Raw genomic sequence first — 15104 nt, 5'->3', positions numbered from 1 at the left:
ATGAGTGACTTCAGTGAAGGTACTCAGATGGGTAGGTGGATCTACCTGGACCTAGCTCAGGGAAGGCTAGGCCCCAAGATTTAGCAGAGGTACAGCAGTGGGCAGATTCAACAGATAATCTATTCAAGGTCAATAAAACACAGAGGCAGCTTCTATATGGTCCGTGTGGTCTGATGCTCTTTCAGAGAAGAGCAAGGGCTTCGGATACCAACCTTCGAGGCAGCCAGCAGGTGGTCAGAAGGGCTTACCAGTTGCAGTTCCCATTGTAAAGCTGGGCTTGGCTCCTGGTACCCATCCTCCCATGGGCTGATGGGGGTGGAGGGATGGTGTGGCACCTGGAGCAGCTCAGGGGATGAGCTGTCAGAGCACCAGCTTCCCAGGGCTATTCTGTCAGAGGCTGAAAGGATGGATACCCCTGGCTAAGGGAACAAGGCAGGAGCACACTAGGAGCTTTGCTACTATGGGAATGCCCAGCTGTTGGCACTTCCTGTCAGAACAACTTGGTAGAGAGTTCCCCTGATCTTGGTGACATGAGCTTGGCAGTGGCATAGGTCATGGTCCCTACTGAGGACAAACTCTGAGGGAGCTCAATGGATGGGGTTTGATGGCTTAGACTGAAACAGTCTGCTTGCTCAGCTAGATGCTGGCATAGACAATCTCTCTCTCTCTCTCTCTCTCTGTGTGTGTGTGTGTGTGACACGTTTGTCTGTGTTGGGGAAGGTGATGGATGGAGGTGTGTAGCCACAGAAGGTCTATCCACACCCATAGGTTCTATGGACCCAGGCCTGACTGCTCACCCGGGAGACAAGGGGGACTAGTCCACTGTTCCTTTTTGAAAAGCCATCCCCTGAGTTCCTCACAGACTCCCCTCTGTCACACGACAGAGCAGAAGGTTGGAGCTAGAGCTGGACCTGAGAGAGGTGGGTAGCCCCTCATTGGGTGGCTTTCTTCTGAGGCTTAGACCCTGGACATAGGTCCACCCACCCATCAGGAGGCTGCCTGACTTACTCCACTGTCCACAAGTCATTAAGGGGAAAGCGCCTAAGGAATCTCTCACTTTTGCACTGTTCTGGCTGCTTGTGGGGAACCTTCGAGGAAGCACAGGTAAGGGGTAAGAGACCAAGAGACAAGCCAGGTCAGGCCACCAAGCAGGCAACCAGAAGCATTGATTTTATTACTTGGAGTGCTTAATGCAAGTTAACGGGGCTGGAGTAGCTAGAGGGATAGGAACATGGCGACTATGGAGATAAATAAAGGGGCAGCAATGTGTTACATGTGGACTGGGCTGCAGACAGGAGATGGGGAGACAGAGCTACGTACTTTATTAAGGTATCACTGGAGCAAAGGGTGCAAGGCAAAGGTAGACTGTACATGGCAGGGGTTTAGTGTCCAGCCTGCTGCCAGCAACCCAGGTACCCCAGTACTCTGGGGCTAGGGCCCGTGCCATGCTAACTCTGAGCCTGGGGACTTGAGGCTGACAGAAGGCGAGAAGAAGGCTGGATGGATTGCCTCTGACTCTTTCCTGGAGCCCCTGGCTCCTCACCTGGGGTGGGCCTTGAGGCATGGAGGTAGGGGTGGGATGGGAAGAACATGAGGACTCTCCTCAGTTAGGCAGGGGATGAGGTTATTGATAAGGAACTGGACCTGGGGACCTCGACCAGTTCCCACATTCAGGTGAGGAGGGGGCAGAGAAAGGATCAGAGTGTCCCACCCTGCTCTTTACAAAGCTGTTCAAAGCTGTCCTCAGTGCGTCCTTAGTGACAGGACAGAACCAGCTCCAGGCTTTGAGGCAGGTCCCTGGGCAGCCTAGCTCTTAGGCACAGTGACACAGTAGCACACGGGCCCCTTGCTCTCCAAGGAGATAACAGGAGCAGTGGGGCCTCCTACCCTAACCCTTCCAGCCTCCCTGAAGGACTGACCAGGACTCTCTCAGGTCCTGGGATAGAGGGTCATTTCTGGGGAAGGGTGGCCCCTCACCCTCAGTCTGGGAGAGGCACCAAACTCCTCCTTTGCCAGCTCAGTCAGGGCTTGGCCTCCAGAGCCGGGGTGGGTGGAGGTCATCAGGGCAGGAGCTGGCAGAAGCCTTCCTGCTGCTATCAGCCTCTGCAGCCTCCTCCACTGCCAAGCCTAAGGCTGATGAGGAGCAGGGCACACAGGCTGGGGGAAGGGGCCCCGGGGCCCTGTGGGCACTGGTGGTGACAGGGCCCCTCTAAGGTCGGGATAGAGTCGTATATACTGGCTGCTCCCAGTGTGTGGGACTGTGGGATTGGGGCCCTGAGGGGCTGGGGTCAGAGATGGCAGTGTAGAGGGGCCGCTGGGAGGGCCCCATGTAAGAAAAGGCTGAGTAGAGGCCAGAGGCCTGGCCTGCATGGCCATAATAGGGTCCTGAGGGCTGATGGTCAGAATAGTCGAACTGGGGTCGTGAGATGGAGGGGAAGGCGGAGCCGTAGTGGGGCAGACTGAGGGAGGTGTAGGCGATCTGGGAAGTGGACGGCTGGTCAGTGTAGTGTGGGGGTCCCTGGGGGCCTGTGGTCTCTGTCTTCACCTGGGCTTTGGCATCCACACCAGGGGGCGAGACCGTGGGCAGAGCCACACCTGGTGGCTTGGAGATCCAGGCAGAGTGTCCACTGGCCACAGCCAGGGCACTGCCCAGCCCGTAGCCAGCTGCCGAGTAGCTACCCACATGGCCTGGGTGCCCGTTGGGTGGCAGGTATTGGTCCAGCTCAGTCACATCAAAGGTTTCCATGTTGGACATTACCTCGTGGCTGATCTCCCCGATGTCCACGTTGCCGAAGTCGATGTGGGGCTTCCCGCCCTCCCCCAAGGAGCGCCCATCCCTTTTGGGGTCTGCCTTGCCGGACTGCAGCTCTGTCTTTGGGGTGGTTGGAGGGGTCGGGGGGCCATGGCTCTGGCCTGGGTAGGAGAGAGGGGGGAAAGAGTGAGCATGTTAGAGGCAAGTGGGCTCTAGAAGATGGTCTAGGCAATAGGATGCTGACCTCTGAGGCCGGTTTCCTGTCATACTACTTAACATGCTGAGCCATGGTCCTGTGTTCCGCCTGCTCTTCAGAATCCCCTTGACATCTTTTAGTGACTCTCCCTGCTTAGCCCCGCATGTCCTGTCCACTTTGGACTGTTAATCTCTTACCGTGTCCAAACAGCCCTGTGCTCTCCCTCTTCAGTGCAACCTCAAGCCTGCCGACTCCCTGCCCTGCCAGCCCTTGCTCAAGGGGGCACTTAGACTACTGCCCCCATTCCTTTGCCTGTTAACTTTCTCATCCACACAGCTCAGCAAATGCCCAGGGCACTGCTAAGTGCCAGGCAGTGTGCTAGATGCTGGGGATAACTGGAAATAAATTCGGATCCAGGCTCTAAAAGCCTTGCAGCCACGGAGAGACAAGAGGCTCATCAGGCTCTAGAGCAGAAAGTGCTACGTGGGGTAACATGCAAAGGACTGTAAACTAGAGACAGAAGCCACCCACTGTCCCATGAATTGGTGGTGGTGGTGGTGGTAGGGAGCCTCAATAGGTGCATCTGAATGTCGCAGGGCTGTGAAGAAGGGATTATGTGTGAGGAAGGTGGTTAGACCAAGCATCCATCACAGAGACCCAAATCCATGGCCCTGCGAGGCTAGCAGCTGCTGGAGACCTCTGCCACACCAAGGCAGTGTCCAGTCCTTCCCTACCAAGCACTCAGGAACCTTCCTGGGCCTGGATTTTGGCTCTGCCATTTACTGTGTGACCCTTAGGCAAACCCTCAACTTTCCTAAGCAATTTGTTGGTAAAAAAAAAAAAAAAAAAAAAAAAAAAAAAAAGCAGAGATTGGACCAGGGAGCCCACACACTGCATCCTGGGGAGCCCACACTCTGCATCTTGGGGAGCACACACTCTGCATCTTGGGGAGCACTCCTTGATTATAATCTGGAGTGGGATGTTTCCTTAAAGACACTTTTGGACAGTTAGAATTCTGCTGAGTCTCAACGAGGCTTCTCATATATGTTTCTTCCTATCTGCTCCTCCCTATAGGCAGTAGGCTCCTATCTGCTCCTCCATATAGACAGTAGACTCCTGAGCGAGGGACCATCTTCTCTCGGTGGACTCCTGGTGTCCACTCCAGTTAGTGCATGATGGAAAGTAGGACTTAGCTTGTCTTCTGATGGCAGAGCCCTCTGCTCGTGAGGAACACAAAGGAGGCACCCGACAAGCCAGCCACAAGTCCTGGGGTCCAACCCCCTGGCCACAGACCTCTGCTGTGGAGCAAACTCCTCTCTCTGTCTCCTCATCTGTAGGAGGATGGTGATGGTGATCAGACCTAAGCTGCTCAACACCCCTCCGCACCGTTTGGGGCTGATTAGTTGGTTGGTAGAAGGAAGGAATCGGTACACACAAGAAAACCGACCCATGCTCAATGTCAGCTCATGTCCTTGGTGAGAAGAAAACACCAGTGGGCCATGTTTTGGCCCCTCCATGGCATGTGCCAGCGTCATCTTAGGGCGGGAGCTGGGAAGAGGCAGATTCCTCTCCCACTTTTGATCCCTACCCCCTCTGTCCCTTTGTCTGTCTCTGTCCCTCTGCCTGTCTCTGTCCCTCTGTCTGTCTATCTGTTTTTTGTTTTTGTTTTGCTTGTTTGTCTTTTGTTTTCCCCTCTTCAAGACAGGGTTTCTCTGCATAGCCCTGGCTAGCTTCGAACTCACTCTGTAGAGCATGCTTGCCTCAAACTCAGAGATCTGCCCACCTCCTGCCTCTGTCCCCTGTGTGCTGGTGCTGGGATTAAAAGTGCGCACAAACACCTCCTGGCCTTCGCTTTGCGTTGTTTCTTTGGCTGTTGGTTTTTGCGTAGTTTCTTTGGCTGTTGATTTTGCTTTTGTTCTGCTTTGTTGTCGCCCATCTCTCAGAAGCACCCTCTCCCTGTAACTACTCCCGTTTCCCTGGAACTACTCTGGTCTCTTCTCATCTCACAGCTGGCCGCCATGGCTCTCTGAACTGGTTTTCTCTGCCCAGCACCACTGTCTCCCCCCACCCCCAATCACCATAAGCTACCAGAGTTCCCCCTCTGAGCTGTCTCTGGGTACCATATTTCAGTATTCCAGCTAGGGTAACTACACCCCTGGCCAACCTTTCCTAGGTCCCATCTCAGGCTAGACCACTCTCCACTGCCTGCCCCCCACCCCCCACTGTGGCAGCAGCACACTGGGCAGAACCCAGCACTCACCTGAGGGGTGCTCTGGGTTCCCATCTGACATGGGGGAGCCTTCTTCTGGGTGCCGGTGGTCCAGGTGGGCACTCTTGTAGTGAGCCTGAATAGCAGCAGCCCCTCCTTGCTCGGCTTCCCCGCCTGGGCATTCTGCCTCCCCCTGGGCTGCCTTCCCGTTCTTCCGCCTCCGAGGTTGGTACTTGTAGTCCGGATGGTCCTTTTTGTGCTGCATCCGGAGCCGCTCAGCCTCCTCAATGAAGGGGCGCTTGTCACTTTCGTTCAGCAACCTGGGAGTGGAGGACACCAGAGCCAGTATGAGTGCTGGAGCAACCAGGTGAGCTTCCCTCTGAGTTAGGTTCCTGGGATGGGGCTCCCAGAAGATGCCAGACCCAGGAGCCTCAGCCTAAGATGCTTATGATCTCTGTCCCTCACCCTCAATGGCGGCAGGGCACCAGGGGCCAGCCCCTAAGCATGCAGCCAAAATGGAGCTACAAGGGTCAGGTTTCAGTTCAAGGATAGGGAAATGTTCCTATCACTGAAGCCTTCTGTAAGGAGGACTGGCTGCCTCCTTGGAGGATGCTCTCCCTGGGCAGTGGAGGTATACAGAGAGGAGCAGACGGCTGGGGAGGGACCCCAGTCTCTGCTACTTAATAGCTGTGTGCCAGACTGCGCATGCTACCTAAGTCCCAGTTTCTTCACCTACAAAATAAGGATGATAACACGTACTTCCCTGGGTGTGGAGTCACCAGAAAAATACATATCTACGAAGTGCCTGGGCCTGGGGAGGGAGAAGCCCGGAAGGAGAAAGCAGGTACCACTCTAGTGGAGTTTGGAGGAGCTGCACACGAGAAAGCCCAGAGGTGGCTCCTCAACCCCAGACTAATGATTTGGTGACATTTTAGTATGATAGGAATGAGGGGTTTAGGTGTGAGTCCCCTTCACTATGGTGGGACCTGGGAGTGACAGGACAGAGGAAGCTTGAGTCTCTTCCTAGACTCTGGGACAGCCTGTGGCATGAAGAGGCCCTCATGCCCCTCACCCACCCAACTGCAGCTCCAGGTGAAAGTTGGAGGGTGGGTGGCCATGAGTCTGGCCTGCCCCAGGGTAAGAAAGACAGGATGGGGTGCCATAAAGAGGGGATAGCACAGAAACCATAGATTTTAGACACAGGGGCCACTAGTCCACTTCGGAGGTTCCTCTTTCTCCTGAAGTCCCTCCAGCACACCCAGTTGGTGCCCTCTTCTCCTAGGCAACGGAAGACCGAGCCCCCTCTCCGGGCTGGCTATGCCAGGCACTGTTTACTCAGTCGTAGCATTCCTTTGCAGCTTAGCCTCCTAGTGTGCCCTGCACCCACCTAGCATTCCCCAGAGGACCCTCTAGCTGAGCCAGACTCCTTAGGGGCAGTGCACTTTCAGGACAGACGGAGACCCCAAGGTTAGGATGGTGGGTTCTGCCAGCGAGGGCTCCCACACATATGCTCCAGACGTGGCCGGTGACACCGGACACTCTTCCCTATCGTTCTCAGTGTCCCCTGCCCAGCTGGCAACGGGAAATCACCAATAAAATGGTTAAGGAATTCGGGAGAGGACTACGCATACCAGAGCTGGAAGATCATGATGGTGAACCCCACTGTCACCTCCCAAGCTGCACTGTATCCAATTGGCCCTAACAGAAACTTTCTGGGGATGCTGGGGTGCCAGCTCCAGTCTTTGCCTCTCCATGCCAACTCTGCACAGGTCTCCTTATCCACCCCAGCCCATCCCCACAGCTATCCTCCACTCCTGTGTGAATCCTCACACTCAAGGCTCTCCTCCTCCGCTGCTGCCCCCCTCCCCCAGCTCAGTCCTCACTTGTTTTCACCTCTTGGTTTGGAATGGGTGAATGGAGAAGGGAGGCTGGTTTCCAGCCCCATGGGCAGCGCCTCGTGGAATGCTATTATAAGTGTCCTCTAGTCAGGTCAACAGCGTAAGATGACTGGGCAAGAGCCTGTGAGACTTGGGGCAGGCCAGGCTGGATTAGCCTCTAACAGGAGGGGCTCCAGCCTCAACCTCCTCCCAGTTTCTTGGCTCAAACTATGCTTCCTACACCAGTTAAACAGCATCGAACATCCTACGGCTCAGCGTCTAATGGTTCCTCTCCAGGTGACATCCAAGGTCAGTGTGCCAAGAGCTCACACAACCCCCAGGACCTGTGTTCAAGTACATTGCCCCCCCTCCAACCCCCCACCCCCAGCTCAGGAAGCAGGTCCCAGTCTGTTTTCCAGTTCTGTTGATCCAACCCTTGACACTCCTGATGTCCTTGGAGCCATGAGCTTGGGACAACTGTGTTTAGATCCCTGGCCAGCCCAGGTCACATTCAAGTGTCTCCAAGGACCCCCAGGCAGAGCCCAGGTAGCCATCACCTGTTAGCACAGCCTTGGCTCCTTGGCATTGTTTTGCCACCTCCCATCCCTGGGGCTGGATCCTCTGCTGCCTTCCCTGCCCCCTGCTGTCTGAGTGGTAGCTAGGAACAAGTCGGCCTGAAGGGGACTCAGGTAAGGGTTCTAAGTGAAAATGGGACAGGGGCAGTGGAAAGACTCCTTAAACTCTTGACAACAGGTGGTAGAGGGAGAGTGGTACACACCTAGAGGAACCTCAGGCAAAGGAGCTAGCTGCCATTGCTGTTCTGGAGCAGAGCCCGACTCTGGCCATCCAGCTACTGCGGGGGTAAGGGCTGGGGGAGGGGTGCCGGACCTTCAGCAAGCACATGGCCAGTGCAGACCAGGAGGCTGCTTACAGACCCCTCTGTTCTCAGGGAACCAATTGCTCCTTCTACCGCTTCAAGTCTGATACGGCCTTCATACAGAGCCAGCAATGTGGAAGGAGTCAGCCCCTTTCACAGACTCCCAAGTCTCCTCAAGTATAGAAGCCTCCACTCTCCCATCCTCTGCTCAGCCTCACCACTCCGGAGAGTCAAGTGTGACCCAATGCAGCCACTAGGGATAATGCGGGGATAACCTGAGAAGGTTGGTGACTGGTCTCTGGCCCTGGCTCTGTCGCTGACTGACCCAAGCCATGCCTCTCTCTTGGGCCTTTCTCCTGTACAGTCCAGTGGGAAATCAGGTGACCTGAGCAAGCCTAGCCTCTGCTGGAGCCCTTGCTCCTTTTGGGCTTGGCCCAGGGTGCCTGTGGTGGGTCAGGGCGCCCCACATATCTGTAACTGGGCCAGGAGAGCACAAGGGTCAAAATTAGTCCCTGGGAAAATGTTGCCATAGAGCCCCGAGGTCAGCCTAGGCAGCCAGGGGCTCTGAGGGACCCTGGCAGGAAGCAGGCTTCCTCCTGGCGAGGGTGCTCAGCCCCAGTTCTTGAGCATGGGGAAGAGGTTGCTCAACCATTGGGTGGAGCCCAGGGAGGGAAGATGGCGCTGGAGAAAGGAGTGAATAACTTAGTAGCTCAGGGCCACAGCTGGAGGGGAAGGCCTCTTTTTGTGTGCCCTCTCCTGGGGCTAAAGAAGCTTTCAGTCTAGACACTGGAGTCAGGAAAGTTCCCCAGGGCTGCTGGAACAGGGGAGAGACACTGTGGTAGTGGAGATGGAAGTTCTTCACTTTGTTTTCTCTGGGTTCCTTGTTTTCCTTGCAGAGCCCTCCTCACCCTGACCCAGGCTCTCCATCTGGTTGCTTCCGTTCCCCCGGCATCTACAGCTAGACCAGCTCTCTCCCAAAGTTTCCCCCAACACTCCCGTCCCCACAAACGGGTGGCAGCGGCACACTGTGAATGTGGAATCCAGTGGAGGTCTGGTGCGAAGCTTTCCCCCACCCCACCCCCCATGTTGCCTTCCCTGCCCACCACCCACAGAATTCCAACCACGAGGGGGCGCCTTCCCGCCCGCCGTCCCAGGATGGGGAGGCCCAGCCTAGGCCGCTGGGGTTCTGAGTTCCAGAGTGGGCAGCCAGAGGAGCCCCCCACAGAGGCACTTTGGGTAGATGGGTGGGCGAGATCTCCAAATCTGGTCTTCCAAGAGACCAAACTTCCATAGGTTGGTCTCCCCTGAGAGAGAAGCCTGGGCGATCCTGTTCTGGGGTTCCAGGCTAGCCCTAATGTGCGCGCGCGGGGAGGGGAGGGGTGTTGGGGCGGGGCAGCGCTCACCTCCAGAGCTTGCCCAGTGTCTTGCTGAGCTCAGCATTGTGGAGGTGCGGGTACTGGTCGGCTAGCTTTCTGCGTGCCGCCTGTGCCCACACCATGAAGGCGTTCATGGGCCGCTTGACGTGCGGCTTGCTCTTGCTGGCACCGTTGACGCGCACGGGCATGGGCACCAGCGTCCAGTCGTAGCCGCTGAGCACCTGGCTGACCGCCTCGCGGATGCACACGGGGAACTTGTCATCGTCCGCCTCGCCGTCCTGCTGTTCCTTCTTGACCTTGCCCAGTTCGCCGGGCCCCGGGCTGGCTCGCAAGCCTGAGCCACCGCCGCCGCCGTCGGGTCCCAGCGACGGCGCGCTGCCTGGGGACAGGCAGCGGGGTTCCTCCGAGCCCACGGGGCTCAGTTCCACCTCTGATAGGTCTTGCTCCTCGGCCATGTCGCTCCCGGTCGCCGCCGCTTCGGCCGCCTCCCCCGGGCCCGCCGCCGGGGTCCTCGTGAAAAGCCCAACGCCCACCTGGACGGGAAGGAGGGCGCGATGGAGAGGCGCTGGGCGCCACCCCGGGCACGCGGGTGCAGCCCCGAAGTGGCGGCTCTCCCTGCCTGCGCTAAACCCACTCGGGCCTGGGCGCGTGCACATGCCAGACCCTAGGTGGGTGCGTCCCGCCTCCACGTCTTCCCACCCCCTGATCCCAACCGTCTCTAGGTGTGGGTGTGTTTTTTTCGTTTTTTCCCCCTAAACCTCCTTTTGGGTGGAGGTTTGTTGATGGAAAGGAAGAAAAACGGACCCTTTATTCGGCTCTAATCCGGGCCCCTGGAATTTCCCACCTTTTCGCTCACCTCTCTTTCCCCTCGTCTGCCCTGACAGCCTAGGGGAGCAGAATGGGGGGACGCAGGCCTGCCTGCAGGGTGTCAGACTCTCCCATCGCAAAGCAGGGGTGACCCAGACCCCCGGTTGGCAGTCCGGGCCCAGGGGCGCAGTGCGCACTCACCTCCTCCGACCTCTCCTCCAGTCTGGGGCTCGTCCTGAGGAAGTGGAAAACCGTGTCCCAAGGTGTGCGGTCCAGCTCGGGGCTGGGGAGTGACTCTGATGGACTGGGAGGGAGGGGCTGAGGGGCCCTGAGCCTCAGGCCACTGCCTTGTCTGGACGGAGCCTGAATCCTCACCACCAAACACCCTGGCTGGACAGCCCGAGACTGACTGAGCGACTGAGCCGCTGCAGACGGCTGGGGAAGGAAGGAGGGGGAGGGGAGGGGGAAAGGAGGGAGGGAAGGGCAGAAGGTGGAGCCTCCAGCGCTGCCTTCATCCCCAACACCCAGGACGCCTCCACTCTGCCCAGCCCCCCCCCCCCCCCCAACCCCAGTCCTGCGGCCCGCACTGCTGCCTAGGCCCGTCTCCCTGGACTCAGCTTGGGTTTGGCGTCTGGTGTGAGAGTGGGGGTATTTTAGGTCTGGGAAGGGAGAGATACAGGTGGCCCAGTCAGAACCTGTTGCCTGGGACCCTAGACCATAGCCACAGGTGGTGGCATGGACAGTTGACAAAGGACTGGAGAGAGGTGTGAGGAAAGTGGATAACTTGAAAGGGTCGTGGCCTGTGTTGCTTCATTTGAGAAATCCCACTGAGTCCCACTGTGTGCTAGGCACCGCTGCCTGCTGTAGGTCTCAGACCCTCGCCCTCTCCTGTCCTCTCCAACACAGCTGACCCAAGCCCCCCATGACAAGGTGGATCGCAGCTGGATAACCTTTGCCCTGTACACATACAATCCCCAGATTCAATCCGTGATCCCTTCTCTCTAAGATCCTAGCATCCAGAAGGCTGGACTGGCCCAGGATATAGAGAGACACAGGAGGCTGAGGCAGGGTGGGAGTGCTCTACTCTTTAAGAAGGGTGAGGAGGGCTTTGGGGAAGGGGTGTCTCTCACTTACATGCAGGGCTCTTCCTCTCCTGGGAAAGGAGACCCAGCCCTGGATGTCTGGATGTGGAGTCCCTTACTCTCCCACACTGAGAAAAGACAGGAACTGCCCTGGCTCTGACAGCCCCCACCCCCTTTTCTGCCCCTCAAGCCAATTCTTTGTTCTTCCTCCCTCGTTGCCCCAGGGCTCCTATCCTTGGTCTCACCTCTACAGCCTAGTTAGTGTCCTTTTCTCTTCTCAGTGAAGGCACCCTTTCCTGGTTGAGTGGCTAGGCGGAACTGGGGTGCCCACGGAGGGACAAACAGAGGAACATGGGCCACCCCACTGACAGTGTGTGGCTTCTCTGTTCCACTTAGCTAGGCAAGGCCCCAGGCCCACACCAAACAGGTACCTTCTGGAGTCGGGCTGGAACTGGGGTCTGGAGAATCAAGGCCTCAATGATTGGGAGGGCCCCAGGGTGGATAGTGGGGACACAAAGAGATAGTCACACAGGGCAAAGGCATGTCGAGGGGGTGGCAGACATTGGTAACACACACTCACACATGCTTGCGCACACACAACCAGCCAGACAATTGGGCCAGTGTGTCTGGGGCTGCAGAGCCCAGTGAATTAGGAGTTTGATAAGGGTTTTCTCTTTCTCTCGCTCCCTGGCCTTGGACAATCTCCCCCCAGTTTTCCTCGACGCCACCCCCGGCGCTGCCAACCCTCCTCCCCCCCGCCTCCCTTCTCTTCCCTGTGCCCAGACTCTTGTTCGGGGCCTTGAAACAGTGAGCTGTCTTTGTTCGAAATACAGGTGAACGGCAATCATGTGATTAACACACACACACACACATAAAAAGCTTTTTAACAGCGCCCGCCCGGCCTCAGAACCGCCCGGAGAGAAGCCGCCTTGGATGGACAGAGGGACGGAGCAGCAAGCATCCGGCCTCCCCGGCTTCCCTGCAGCGGTCTCCAACTGCTGTCTGCCCGCTGCCCGCCTGCCTGGCATCTCTCTCCCGGTGGGTCCCTGTTCATCCCTCCACTCTTTGGTCCCTCCTCTTGGAGGGAAGGTCCTCCCTGCTCTCTGTGTGTCTGTGGCTGAGCCTGAGACCCCTTGAGGCATAGAGGAGTGCTGTGGGGGAGGGGGAGAGTGGGCTCAGGCTTAGAAAGTGGGCCAGGAGTGGTGGTCTCACAGCCGATCCCCTCTCTAGTCCCCTGCCAGTACCCTCTTGGGCTCAGCTGCCAGAAGGGGTGTGAGTGTGTGTGTGTGGGGTCTATAAAGGACCACACCTGGTTTGCGCTCTCTCCTTGTCTCTCCTCCACTCTGTACTGCACACAGGTTCTCTTGAATGCTTGGTTGGACCCTGCCTACCTACCTGCTGAGAGGTGGTGCTGAGGCAGGCAGGCAGGTCTCTGGAGGGTAGGGGAAAGATTGTGTGTTGGCTGAGGGATTCTCCCTGTGAACAAGATATCAATGAGCAGCAGGCTGGCAATCGGGATGCTTTCTGCCTTGTTTTAGGCCTTAGGGACCATTTTTTTGTTGTTTTTGTTTTGTTTTTGTTTTTGGTTTTTCCCAGAAGGGGACAGTAAACCCTCCCCGCCCCCATTTTTTCTACAGAGTAGAGAGATAGGAAAGTGTGTGCGTGTGTGTGTGTGTGTGTGTGTGTGTGTGTGTGAAGACATCAGGCCTTAGAGATGTCAGGGTGACCAGGAGGGCCAGAACTACCATCTGTTTCTCTCCCAGCTGGCAGCTAGAGGGGAGGGGCTAAACCTCCATTCCTGACTCTATCCCAGGGATGCTTGTGACCCCATGCCCCACACCCTATCAAAGCTGCCTGGAGAGGAGGACTCCTCCCCACCATGTGTGAGGGGTGGTACTGGTGTTCGCTCCCCAGCAGAGGGCCAAGAGTGTGGTGGAATCCAGGCTTCCTGCTACAGGCAGAGGCCTATCAGGAGCTTCCAGGGTCCAGCTCAGGGTCCTTCGAGATAGTCTCAAATGTCCTCAGAAGATGGCCCTTGGGAGGAAGAGGGGACCTGAAATCTTCCAGTCAGATTCGAAGCTCACTGGTGATAGGCAGAGTCACCTCAGGTCAATAATACCCTGGGGTGCTGTCCTGACTGGGAGCAGGTTCCACCTATGGTCCTCAGCCCTGAGCCCAGGCTCTCCATCTGTCACATGGCAGAGGAATGTCATTTCTCCTAGCTTTGGAGGATATATGGAGAGTGGGAAACCTGCTGCTTGGCAGAGCCAGGGGGCTGGAGAGAGGAGGGTTCCAGGAAAATTTGAGCCTTTGCCTGAGCCTCAGTTTTCTTATGTCTTCCGGATCTCCTCATTAGCACAGGGAAAGGACAAGATGAGGGGGCACAAGGAGGGCATTTACCACCTCCAATCACAGAGGTGTAGACCACATCTGGAATCCCTGTTCCCTCTCATTTATTGTCCCCCAGGTCTGTACCCACGCTGGGCTGGGTCCTGGGAGGTGGAGGGCAAGCTTGACGATTCTCAGTCGTGAGGGGCCTGAGGGTCTCTGCATTCCTGCCAGCTTTGTTTCCTGGCACCTGCTCAGGGCTGGTCTCAGGCGTGGAATCACTTACAGAGGGCTCACTATGCAGCCTCAGCTGGCCTTGAACTCTCCACTCCCCACCCTCCACCCCACCCCCCACCCTGGTCCCTGCCTTAGCCTCCCAAGTAGCTACTTGGAGGCAGGGTCCAACCAAGCATTCAAGAGAACCTGATTGCAGACAGGTGTGCACCGCCTCACCAGCAGTCTGGAGTTAAAACAAATGCTGGAAAGTCGGTTTCTGCACCAGACGGGTCCACTTAGAGTGAACTTCTGGAAGGGAGAGGCAGGCACACTTTGTTTTTAGCCTTCCAGTTCCATTGGAAGGCTTTGGTTTCCTTCGAGGGTCCCTGGAGCCGCAAGGCCAGGAGGGTCCCCTGCCAGATCCAGAATCTGTAAGAAGAGTAGACAGGTCTTGAACACTGGGCCAGAGAGTCAGTAACCAAACTTGTAGGTCACACTGAGATGTCCAGGGAGTTTGAGGGCATGGGGAGGGAAAGCAGAGGCTGAGAGCTAGAGGTCCTGACATCCAAGCATCCCTTGGAGACTTGGCTCGCTCTTGAGAATGCCTGGGGTGAGTGTGTGTGTACCCTTGAATAGTTTCTAGACCACCCCATCTTGGCAAGGCTGTGTCATCCTCCATTTGGGAATAGTGGTCAAAGATGTGGTGTCAGGGAGATTCTGCCATTCACATCCATGTGGCCCTGGGCAGATTACTCTAGGAATTCTGGGATTTGATTTTGTCTGTACAGTGTTTGGCAATTTCATACATTTACCATCTATAGCTGTAAACTATGTGTGTATAAGAGGGAGCAGATAACGCGTAGTCACACCTACTTGGTAATGGCAGTAAGTGTTCACTAGAGAAAATAATGTAGGCGCTGGGCTGATGCTGAGAGACATGGCAGCGTTTCTCTCTTCGTTCCCACTGCACAGGCACCGATCAGGCTGTAGACCACCTTCAGAAACTAGAGGCTCTGCTGGCATTCATAGTGTCAGGGAATGAGACGTGGAATCCAGGGCTGAGAGACTCCTACACACCAGGCAAGCACCCCTATCCAGCCTTCACCCTCCGGAACTTCTTAGATAACCTCTCAAATCCCAGCTTCAGACCTGTGAGGAGACCTCCACTCCGCACCTTTATAATAGATACTTCCAGAGTCTAACTATAGAGGAGAGGGTGAACCTGCCCGGCTCGGAGGGTTTCTGATACATGACTCCACTCTCTCAACAACCCCTCTGCCTGAATCTGGTATCCTTATTCTCCAGGGAAACTGAGGCACAGAGAATCTGAGGGAGGAGGGGCCTGTGCTTAACTGACTAGTTTTGAAAGACTCCTAATTGAGGC

At 56.6% G+C, this 15104-nt stretch overlaps 1 protein-coding gene across 1 annotated transcript; it reads right to left on the bottom strand.

The window, feature by feature from the left end:
* Window positions 1–1149: 1149 nt before the first annotated feature.
* On the bottom strand, window positions 1150–10515 carry Sox10 (SRY-box transcription factor 10). The gene is made up of 4 exons (XM_029470086.2): window positions 10296–10515; window positions 9315–9820; window positions 5209–5477; window positions 1150–2913 (listed from the first exon to the last, which is right to left on the bottom strand). Exons 2-4 carry the CDS (start codon window positions 9740–9742, stop codon window positions 2210–2212), a joined length of 1401 nt encoding a protein of 466 aa, XP_029325946.1. The 5' UTR covers window positions 9743–9820; window positions 10296–10515; the 3' UTR covers window positions 1150–2209.
* Between the last annotated feature and the right edge of the window lie 4589 nt (window positions 10516–15104).

Source organism: Mus caroli, unplaced genomic scaffold, assembly GCF_978045245.1.
Source record: "Mus caroli unplaced genomic scaffold, Mus_caroli_1 scaffold_16, whole genome shotgun sequence".
NCBI lineage: Eukaryota > Metazoa > Chordata > Mammalia > Rodentia > Muridae > Mus > Mus caroli.
This window is presented reverse-complemented; position numbering and strand designations above follow the sequence as displayed.